This window comes from Bufo bufo, chromosome 1 (assembly GCF_905171765.1).
Source record: "Bufo bufo chromosome 1, aBufBuf1.1, whole genome shotgun sequence".
Lineage (NCBI taxonomy): Eukaryota > Metazoa > Chordata > Amphibia > Anura > Bufonidae > Bufo > Bufo bufo.
In genome coordinates, this window is record NC_053389.1 from 602305365 (window position 1) to 602316802 (window position 11438).

Below are 11438 nucleotides of genomic sequence, written 5' to 3' on the forward strand. Positions count from 1 at the left end.
CCCCAATAATCAGCCCTTATGCCTCTCAGCCCAGAGTATCATCCCTTATGCCTTTCAGCCCCCATTATGCCATTGCCTCGCCGAGTCAGCCCAATTTATGCCTCAACCCCCTTCTTCATTATGCCTCTCAGCCCAATTTATGCCTCAGTCCCCCCATTAGGCCTCTCAGCCCAATTTATGCCTCAGGTTCCCCCCCATATTATGCCTCTCAGCCCCCAGTTCATATTATGCCTCTCAGCCCCCCCTTCATATTATGCCTCTCAGCCCCCAGCAACCTAGCCATTATGCCCCGATTGCCCCCAGAAGCCTCAGATAAAAAATAAATAAAACACTTACCTCTCCTGCTCCTTAACAGCACCTCCTGCGATCTTCTTGCTCCTGCTGTCGGCTGGCGCTCACAGCGTGATGTCACAGAGCGACTCACGCTGTGCGCAGCCCTGCACAGCAGACAGCCGAGGACCAGGAAGCGGTGAGTACAGAATCTTCATCGCTTCCCGGGGTCATCCGGTACTAATCGCTGATTAGTATTCACAGCGTTAAAAAGGGAATCAGCGGGGGGAGGGGGGCGGAAGCTCGGACGTGACAGGCTTGATTAGGGTGTGCCCAGCAGCCCAGCCCCGTACGCACGCCTGTGCACTCACTCCATGAGTCTGGTGTCACCCGGTGCGGCCCGCACCTGCTGCACCCCCCCCCCCTCCTCGCAACGCCACTGCACATTCCATCCACTTGACCTTATAGTCAGCCTATTATATATCATGTTTTTAGGTCATACACCCTTCTTTGTGTGCTTTTAATGCAGATGACTAATAAAACGTAGTTGTTGTTTTTTCCCCCATCCTAAAAAGTTATTTGTTTGATGCAATCTTAGCCTTGTGACCTAAATTCCCCATTAATTCATTTAAAGGAGTAAAAGTGTCTACATCTAACAAAAAAAAAATATAACACTATAAAGTGCCAAACGTAACTGAAAATACCTAAACCACGATAAGTTAGATATATTCTCTCTTTGTGCTAACTCCAAAAACAAAAGTATATCTCCATTCCTCACCACCTGTGCAACAAAAAAATATTTTTTTGCCAATACTGATCCCCTACCAATTCATCTAAAACCTGTAGAAAAAAATTATTCCAAAGTGGCGTACAAAAAAAAGATCCCTTTATTCCCAACCATCCTCTAATAGTACACCAGGACTTACTAAACAGTTTCCCAGCCTTTCTATAATCCTGTTGTATATTAGATATTTGATCAGATTACAATAAGATAAACATGTTATCATAGCAAGATCTGCTCCATAAGGTCCTACATAGTGGACTTTTCTTCCATTCGCAGTATAGCCATAGCTGTGCAGATATAAAGTAGCCCTTAAAATATGGAATGTTCAACCCTCCCTGTTCTATCGACTTAAAGATTTTCCACTTTGTCTCACACTCTTTTTTCCCCAGAGTAGATCATTAATAATTCTCTCAATTAGTTAAAAAAAATTGTCCTCAATCCATATTGGAGAATTCCTAAGAATATAGAGGAACTGGGGTAAGATCACCATCTTAATTAGGGATATTCTATCGGCTATGGATAATATGGAGTCTAAGCCGTATCGCAATTTTGGACCTCAATTTACTTATCAATGGAATCAAATTAAGGTGCAAGTAATCTTCAATCTTAGGAGATATCATCATACCCAAATATTCAAAGTAATCAGAAATCTTCAACATACTCAAAAACCCCTCACTGGGAAGCTCAAGTCTGTCTACAGGCATAAGAGTCGTTTTTGACCAGTTAATATCAAGACCTGAAATTAACAATTTGAATAATTCTTAGGAGTGTAACATTAGTATTATGTATAAAAAAATAACACGTCGTCTGCATATAACGAAATGCGGGCCTCTATTCCTAATGTCCCAAACCCTTCAATCCTAGAATCTTGCCTTACCCTTACACCAAGAGGCTCAATATAAATGTCAAGTAGTAATGGGGAGAATGGGCACCCTTGACGGGTACCTCTATTCAACTCAATGTAATTTGACAAACTTCCATTAATATTCAAACTCGCCTAAGGGGACTTATACAAAAGCTTAATCATATTTATAAACCTAGCACCAAATCCCATTTTTTCCAAAACCTTCCAGAGGAATCTCCACTCCAACCTATCAAAGGCCTTAGAGGCATCAAGAGACAGGATGGAGCGAGATTGTATATTCGCAAACAAGCGATGCAAATTATAGTACGTACCCTTATTAGGAATAAAGCCATTTTGAGCAGAATGTATAATTGATGTAATAACCTTAGCAAGCCTTGTAGCCAGGATCCTTGAAAGAAGCTTCACATCTGTATTCAATAAAGAAATCAGCCTATATGACTCCATATCTAGGGGATCCTTGCCTTTTTTAATATTAATGTTATTACAGCCTTTGTCATTGTTTCCGGAAGGGTACCGTCCTCTAATGATTCAGTAAATACCCTTAATAAACAAGGGAGAATAACCTCCCTATATTTCTAGAATTCATATGGGAATCCATCTGAACCAGAGGAGGAGTTTCCCAAACAGGCCTTTATTGCAGCCTCTAACTCCTGTAGGGAAAATTCAACATCAAGAAATTCTCTTTGGGTGTCCGTAAGGACTGGAAGAGAGATGGAATCAAAATATGAATCCATCATTTCATCTGGAATATTCTTGTCTGATTTACATAAATCCACAAAATACTTCACAAAGATTCCTTTTATACAATCTTAATCTTCAATAATTATTCCTTCAGATGAACGAATACTTGCTCTTTTTTTTTTTTTTATCCTGATTCGAGATCACCCTAGCCAGCAATTTCCCTGGGCGGCCCGATTCGGCAAAATATTTTTGGCCCTTAAAAAAAAAGCCTCTGCTGTGACTTATCCAGGAGAAAAACAGAATACTCCTGGCTTGCATTCTCCATAGTTTCCCTATTTTCTTCTGTTTTATTCCTGGAAAATTCCTTCATAGCGCCTGCCACTGCTTCTTTTAAATCCCTCTCTTTCATACCATACCTCACTGAGTGTCCGGTCTCAACCTGGAATCCCCCGCCCGACAAGCAGAGCGGGAGATAAGGAGCAAATGCCCGGCATATAGTGGACCCTCCAGCACCACAGGTACCAAACTAGGGAACGGGTGCTGCCTGCCTCCCTCATGTGGCCAAGGCATAAAATTAAAACAGCAGCCTCTGTCTGCCTCCACAGACGCGGTCCCACAGCATTTGCCATGAGAAAAAAAACTCGTCTCCAACCTGGAAGGGACAGGAAGACAGGAGGAGGAGCCAGAGGAGGGTCAAATTTATTCTTCCTGTCCCTACCTGGTTGGAGGCCGGTCATCTCTCATGGTATGCTGTCATGGAGGATGAAAGGGAAAAATTCTGATTCCTTCTTCTCTATTTTCACGCTTGATCCCTTTTCAGCAGCACAGGCCAGCATCAGAAAGATGTGTGTGGCCACTACTGGATCCATAGAGGCGCCAGAGAAGATGAATTGGAGCCAGGAGTTTCAGTCCTATACTGATACTCCTAGCCCCAGTTCATCGACATCTTCAACCAGAATGAACGCACTGACAAACAGCTTCAATCATGTCATTTTATTGCCTTCTTCTAGACACAAGCACAGCGTGATTTATGATATTGTCACTTTCAATGTACAAAAAAAGTGCAGTTAAATCCATTTAAACAAAGAAATAGCAATATTCAATGTCTGAAGTTTATACGTATAAAATGAACCAAAACAATCTCCAAAAACTGGGGCCAATATGAATAGAGAATCAGAGAAGGTTTACAGTCCAGTGGCAGAACTTGGCAAACACTGTCAACTGAATAGTGACTTGTAGGTCTTCATATGGCGTTTTACGCTTTCAGCTATTTCCTGATCGTTTTTGCTCCGGTTATAGTAATCTGTGAATAGTCCGTCAGGATTCAGTAAATATATGATGATGGTGTGGTCAACAATGTAATCATTGTCCTCGTCACGAGGTCCCACGCTGTAGTACACGCGATAGGCTTGGGCTACTGCCTTGATCTGCTCCTCTGTGCCAGTCAGACCCTTGAGTCGTGGATGGAATTCACTAACATACTTTGCTAGCGCCGCAACGTTATCACGCTCGGGGTCCACTGAAACAAAGACAGGAAGCACAGGGGGCAAAGTGGAGTCCTTGTCCAACAGGGACACCGCAGCACTCAGCTTTTGCAGTTCATCTGGACAGATATCAGGACAATGGGTAAAGCCAAAGTACATCAGCACCCATTTACCTTTTAAGTCTTTTTTACAGCAAGGCTGGCCTTTGTGATCAGTAAGACCGAAGTCTCCCTGACCAACTGCTAGGGTACGGAGCTGCTCAATGCGTTCCAGCTTCTTCTTCTCCTGTTTCTCCCACCGCAGATATTGCCAGATTCCCACTGCAGCTCCACCAATAATGCAGCTAACCAGCAGCCTTGTTCGCAACGATATTGGGGCCTTCGAGGATCCCGGTTGCTGGGATTTCTGTAATGGTTGAGATGTGGATATTTCTCTTGCAGTGATGAACCATTTTATCCTGTTTGTGCAGTTCTTTGGTGTTGTGCTGACTGAATTTCTAACCCCCTGATTTAGGAAGGGACATGGAGATAGTTTACAAATACGCTGTATGTGCCGCAGCATCCTGGAGATAAGAAGATATCAGCGTTATCATACAGAATATTTATGAGGCGTTGACATACTGCAGCATCGCAGGAATGTAATAAATAGTATAAAGATGGGATCTTACTGACTGATGTCTATGGAACTACTGTAATGGAGTAATCACAATGCACAAGGAAAACTTGTTTTGGGGGACATATAATTTTGATGTAACGTAAATAACAATCCTGTCTAGAATATGTTTGTAAATCGCACATTATGCCTCAAGTAGATAAAGATCATGCGGTGACAAAATGACCTCTGCTTCATCTTTATAGTATTTCTGTCTATAAGCATCTATTTGTGGCTTTTTATGTACAAAATTAAGCAAAAAAAAATTTTTTTTTATTAAAACCGCCGCATGTAAATACACCCTAAGGGCTTATTGAGATGACTGGATCCGGTTTTTGCATTCTGCAAGCTGCGCTAAACACAGAAACTGGCCGTGTGCGTTCCACACTTTTGCTGAACGGAACGGCCAGCCCTATGATAGAAATGCCTATTCTTGCAATTGCGGACAAGTATAGGACATGCTCTATCTTTTTTTGTGGGGCCACAGAACAGAACTACCGATGCAGACAGTGCACGGTGTGCTGTCCGCATCCTTTGCAGCCCCATTGAAATGAATGGGTCCGCATCCGTTTCACAAAATTGCAGAACAGATGCAGACTTAAATATACGGTTGTGTGAATGGGCCCTAAAGCAGAGATCAGCAACCGTTGGCATATCAGCTGTTGTGAAACTACATCTCCCAGTGTGCAGCATTCACTTGTACGGCTGTCCTTGGAACTTCCGTAGAAGTGTGTATTTTGGGAGTTGTAGTTTCACATAAACTCTAGTGCTGATGGTTTCTGACCCCTGCCCTAAGGGCTCTTTCACACGAGTGGATCCCGTGCGTGGAATCTGCTGTAGAGCAGTAGCACAAATTCCTAGGCTGCACTGATAGGCTGAGAGAGGGTCTTAGGGTACTTTCACATTTGCGTCAAAGTTTTCCGGTATTGAGTTCCGTCCTTGGGGCTCAATACTGGGTGGAAAAATTATCAGTTTTATCCTAATGCATTCTGAATGGAGAGAAATCCGTTCAGTATGCATCAGGATGTCTTCAGTTCAGTCCTTTTACGGTATTTGGACAGAGAAATAACCGCAGCATGCTGCATTTTTCTCTCCAGCCAAAAATCCTGAACACTTGCTGGAATGCCAGATCCGATTTTTTTTTCCATTGGAATGTATTAGTGCCGGATCCGGCATTCAATTACTGCATTGACGGATCCGGTCTTACAATGCATTTGTGAGTTTCCGTTTGCATACAGATTGCCGGATTTGGCAGGCAGTTCAGTCGACGGAACTGCCTGCTGGAATCATGCAACGCAAGTGTGAAAGTACCCTTAGTAGCGCTATAGAGGCCCCAGATATAGCTTTGCTTGGGGCCTAATAAATGCCAAATCTGCCTGACTATGTGCACCAGGAAAGCTCATGGCACATGCATTAGGCATATCAACAGGCCCCCTTAGAGAGTGACTTTTTGGCTTCAGCCGGTTAGGTCTATGTCGTGATACCTACCTTCCCCCCCCCCCCCCCCAAACTGTATGGACTAACGCACAAACTGCAGACCTTTCCTTTGCGATATATGCAGATTTCACCGTGTGCATTGCAAAGTTTACCTGGATCGTTTCCATTTCATGTAAATTGCATTTTTAAAACCCCATCCACATGGATTCACCCATAAGGTACGGCCACACAGCCCATAATTTTCCGCTGCAGATTTTTCTGTGGATTTGATGATTTGCACAGTGTGAAAATCGTTGTGGAAATCTGCCGAATAAATGGACATGTTGAGGATTTAAAATCACCACAACGCAATTTCCACCAGAGATTTCTCTAAATCTTATCCACTTTACCATACCTATCAACTTTTGTAAAGCCCAGGGAGAGACATAATCCTACACTAACGCCTCTAACTCCATCTATACACACCTAATCCATTTTGTGCCCCCACACAGTATTCCCTTTTACAAACCCTTCACATTAAGAATGCCCCATTAGTGTCCTCACAGTTGAATGCCCCCTTCACAGTTGAATGCCCCTTTTGTGTCCCCAGACAGTAGTTATGTCTCCTTAGTACCCCCACACAGTAAAATGCCCCCCTTGTGTCCCCACACATTAGTTGTTTCCCCTTAGTACCCCCACACAGTAGTTATGTCCCCTTCGTACCCCCACACAGTAAAATACCCCCTTTGTGTCCCCACACAGTAGTTAAGCCACCGTTCCTGCTCCCAAACAATAGTTATACCACTTTAGTGCCCCCACACAGTAGAATACCCCCTTTGTGTCCCCAGACAGTAGTTATGTCCCCTTAGTACCCTCACACGGTAGAAAACCCCCTTAGTGCTATGCACGGTAGTTAAGCCACCATTCCTGCTCCCAAACAGAAGTTATGCCCCCACCTAGTAGAATGCCCCCTTGTTGTCCCCAGACAGTAGTTATGTCCCCTTAGTACCCCCACACAGTAGAATGCCTGCCTTGTGTCCCCAGACAGTAGTTATGTCCCCTTAGTACCCTCACACGGTAGAATACCCCCTTAGTGCTCCGCACAGTAGTTAAGCCACCGTTCCCGCTCCCAAAAAGTAGTTATGCCCATTTAGTGCCCCCACATAGTAGAATGACCCCTTGGTGTCACCAGACAGTAGTTATGTCCCCTGAGTAGCCCCACACAGTAGAATGCCCCATTAGTGCTCCGCACAGTAGTTAAGCCACCATTCCTGCTGCCAAACAGTAGTTTTACTGCCCCCACACAATAGAATGCCCCCTTTGTGTCCCCAGACAGTAGTTATGTCCCCTTAGTACCCCACACAGTAGAAGGCCCCCAGACAGAAGTTATGTCCTCTTAGTATCCTCACATAGTAGAATATCCCCCTTAGTGCTCCGCACAGTAGTTAAGCCACCGTTCCTGCTCCCAAACAGTAGTTATGCCCCTTTAGTGCCCCCCCACACAGTAGAATGCCCCCTTTGTGCCCCAGACAGTAGTTTCCCCTTAGTACCACCACACAGTAGAGTGCCCCCTTAGTGCTCCGCAGAGTAGTTATGTCCCCTTATTACCCCAACACATTAGAGTGCCCCCTTAGTGCTCTGCACAGTAGTTATGTCCCCTTAGTACCCCAACACAGTACAGTGGCCACTTAGTGCTCCGCACAGTAGTTATGTCCCCGTAGTACCCCAACACACTAGAATACCCCCTTTGTGTGCCCCACACAGTAGTTCTGTCCCCTTAGTACTCCTACATAATAGAATGCCCCCTTAGTGCTCCGCACAGTAGTTAAGCCACCGTTCCTACTCCCAAACAGTAGTTATGCCCCTTTAGTGCCCCCCCACACAGTAGAATGCCCCCTTTGTGCCCCAGACAGTAGTTTCCCCTTAGTACCCCCACACAGTAGAGTGCCCCCTTAGTGCTCTGCACAGTAGTTATGTCCCCTTAGTACCCCAACACAGTAGAGTGGCCCCTTAGTGCTCCGCACAGTAGTTAAGCCACCTTTCCTGCTCCCAAACAGTAGCTATACCCCCTTAGTGCCCCCACACACACAGTAGAATGTCCCCTTTGTGTCCCCAGACAGTAGTTATGTCCCCTTAGTACCTTGCACAGTAGTTAAGCCACCCTTCTTGCTCCCAAACAGTACTTATGCCCCTTTACTGCCCCCACACAGTAAAATACTCCTTTAGTACCCCTTCGAACTCCCACACAGCAGAATGCCCCCTTAGTGCCCCCACAAATTAGTGCTGACCCCCTACTGCCTCACAGACAAGAATGTTGTCCCCTTAGTGCTAATAAAATAAAAAAGTAATACTTTCCTAGCCCTAATGACTGGAGAACATCACGCTCTTCCTGCAGTGATGTCATCAGGCCTACAGATACAGTTGAAATTGGTAAATACATCAACCTACCCGTGACGGTGGGACAACCGCTAAAATCCGGGACTGTCCCACCGGATTCAGGACGGTTGGGTAAAACGTGGAGTTTCCCACATGCAATTCTGCAGCATTTATGCAATGTGTTGCCATACCCATAGCCTTCTATTAGCACTGACCCTTTTGTATGAATGGTGCCAGTCTCCCTCCCAGTGACGTGCGCACCAGACACATCATCAGGACGCTGGTGACACCTGGCATTGCTTTCTATTTCCTAATTAAGAAGTTGTCAGAATTCATTGATAAGTAGATTGCACTAGGTGTGACTGCAGTCCTGGCCACACAGGCACATCATAAATATGCTGTTCAGCCCAAATGCCCTATTTTTCCATGTATTCTGGGGCAAACCTATGGCTAAATCTGCATGTAATTCATGTATTTGGAATATTTTGCTTATTTAAATTTTCCAATGCGTTTCCTACATAATACAAATCACACTACAAACAGTGCAACTGCTGATGTCCCCAGTGTGAACAGTCGCCAAACCTGCATGCCTCACCCCGGGCTTCCAGAGCTGTTATGGATCTGCTCACGGATCACCCAATATACACACAGGGACAGCAAACCACAGTGATGACAATGTCTGTAAAGCGCTGCTGAATATGTTGGTGCTATATAAATAATTACATAAACATTACATATGTACCAACCTCGTGCTCTCGTTCCTGGTCAAGGGTGATTACTAGATCCTTAGGAGCTGAAGGACCTTTGATGATGTCATCGTGATCATGTGATCAGTCACATGTGGGAAGAGTGAAGTTCTGGGCTGTGCTGCTGCAGCGTCTGGATGTCTGCATCTAAAGGACTTCAGTAAAAGGGAGGAACAGTCAGCGTGGCTGCATGTGTGCCGTGTCCGGCCATCAGAGCCCTGTGTGGGTGACAACTTACAGTATAGCAGAGCTGTGTGTGCACTTGTGACGTCTGTACAGCAGTGTTGTGTGTGTTTTCTGTTAAGCATAGCTGTTAGATATGCAGCACAGCTACTTGTATGCATACAGCTGTAAGAAGCTGTAACATAGTAACATCGTTTATAAGGCTGAAAAAATACATTTGTCCACCCAGTTCGGCCTGTTATCCTGCAAGTTGATCCAGAGGAAGGCAAAAAAAAAATAATCTGTGAGGTAGAAGCCAATTTTCCCCAATTTAGCGGAAAACAATTCTTTCCTGACTCCAATCAGGCAATCAGAATAACTCCCTGGATCAACGACCCCTCTCTAGTAGCTATAGCCTGTAATATTATTACACTCCAGAAATACATCCAGGCCCCTCTTGAATTCCTTTATTGTACTCACCATCACCACCTCCTCAGGCAGAGAGTTCCATAGTCTCACTGCTCTTACTGTAAAGAATCCTCTTCTATGTTTGTGTACAAACCTTCTTTCCTCCAGACGCAGAGGATGTCCCCTCGTCACAGTCACGGGGATAAATAGATGATGGGATAGATCTCTGTACTGACCTCTGATATATTTATACATAGTAATTAGATCTCCCCTCAGTCGTCTTTTTTCTAAAGTGAATAACCCTAATGTTGATAATCTTTCAGGGTACTGTAGTTGCCCTACTCTGAACCCTCTCCAGCTCTGCTATGTCTGCCTTGTTCACAGGAGACCAGAACTGTACACAGTACTCCATGTTAGGGTTGCCACCTTTTCTTCAAGCCAAACCCGAACAGAAGGGAGGGCCCCTTCCAGGCCCCACCCATGCCCCGCCTCCAACCACGCCCATGTGCTGCCTCCAGCCACGCCCATATCCCGCCTCCACCCCTGGTCGCTGTCGCACCACGATCGTTACGCCCCTGAAGAGGGCCATTAGTATATTATAAGTCTTTATTTTAAGAGAACGGCGGCAGCGGCAGGCAGGGATTTATAAAACACACTGTTATGTACTGCTGACATTAGCCCATCGCTAATGTCAGTCAGCTACATAACATAACGTTTTTTCTGATGATTGACAGATTCAGAAACCTGTTTAAACACTGTTACATTTACACACTTCAAATGTTTTATATACCTTTTTAGAAGTGCCTATCTAGGACAGGTGTCAGGACTGTCTTGGTCACACACAGGTTGAAAAACCACTCTGCAGGCAGGGCACTGGGCTGGGCACTACTTGGGCAGGCTGCTGCTGGAGCTGGACTGGAGAAGAAGAATGATTTCTCCCACGAAGCTCCCTGCCTCTCTCTCTCTGATGTCACTTCCTGTGGACCTGACTTCCTTATCAGAGGGAAGGAGGGAGGGACTGGGAGGCAGGGGAGGAGCGAGGGAGACCGGAGACTGAACAGTGAGTGAACACAGCGCTCTCCTCTGACTCTGAGGCTGCGCTGCCTGGCATCACTGTAGAGACTGTAGAGGAGGGAGGGACAGCTGATCGCTGCGCTCAGCTGATCACCCGGCTGCCACAGTGACAGCTTATGCGATCAGATCATCGGATTCTCGGTCGGACGTCCACACTGCAGTTTGAATGAATCCTGTGCCCGGGTCTAAGAAAAGCTTGTACCCGGGCACAGGATTACAAATCCGGACTGTCCGGGTCAATCCCGTACGGGTGGCAACCCTACTCCATGTGTGCTCTGACTAGTGATTTGTAAAGTGGTAGGACTATGTTCTCATCACTGGCATCTATGCCCCTTTTGATGCAACCCATTATCTTGTTGGCCTTGGCAGCAGCTGCCTGACACTGGTTTCTTCAGCTTAGTTGCTGTTCACCAAAATTCCTAGGTCCTTTTCCATGTCAGTGTTAGGCCTCCTGCACACAAACGTGTGGGCCCCGTGGTCGTGCTGCAGCCCGCAAATTACGGGCCGCAATGCACAAACAC

General features: G+C 45.5%; 1 protein-coding gene across 1 annotated transcript; it reads right to left on the minus strand.

The window, feature by feature from the left end:
- Nucleotides 1-3572: 3572 nt before the first annotated feature.
- LOC120985551 (protein SCO2 homolog, mitochondrial) lies at nt 3573-9506 on the minus strand. Its single transcript, XM_040413558.1, has 2 exons — nt 9274-9506; nt 3573-4646 (listed from the first exon to the last, which is right to left on the minus strand). The coding sequence occupies exon 2, from the start codon at nt 4643-4645 to the stop codon at nt 3818-3820; it is 828 nt and encodes a 275-aa protein (XP_040269492.1). The 5' UTR covers nt 4646; nt 9274-9506; the 3' UTR covers nt 3573-3817.
- Between the last annotated feature and the right edge of the window lie 1932 nt (nt 9507-11438).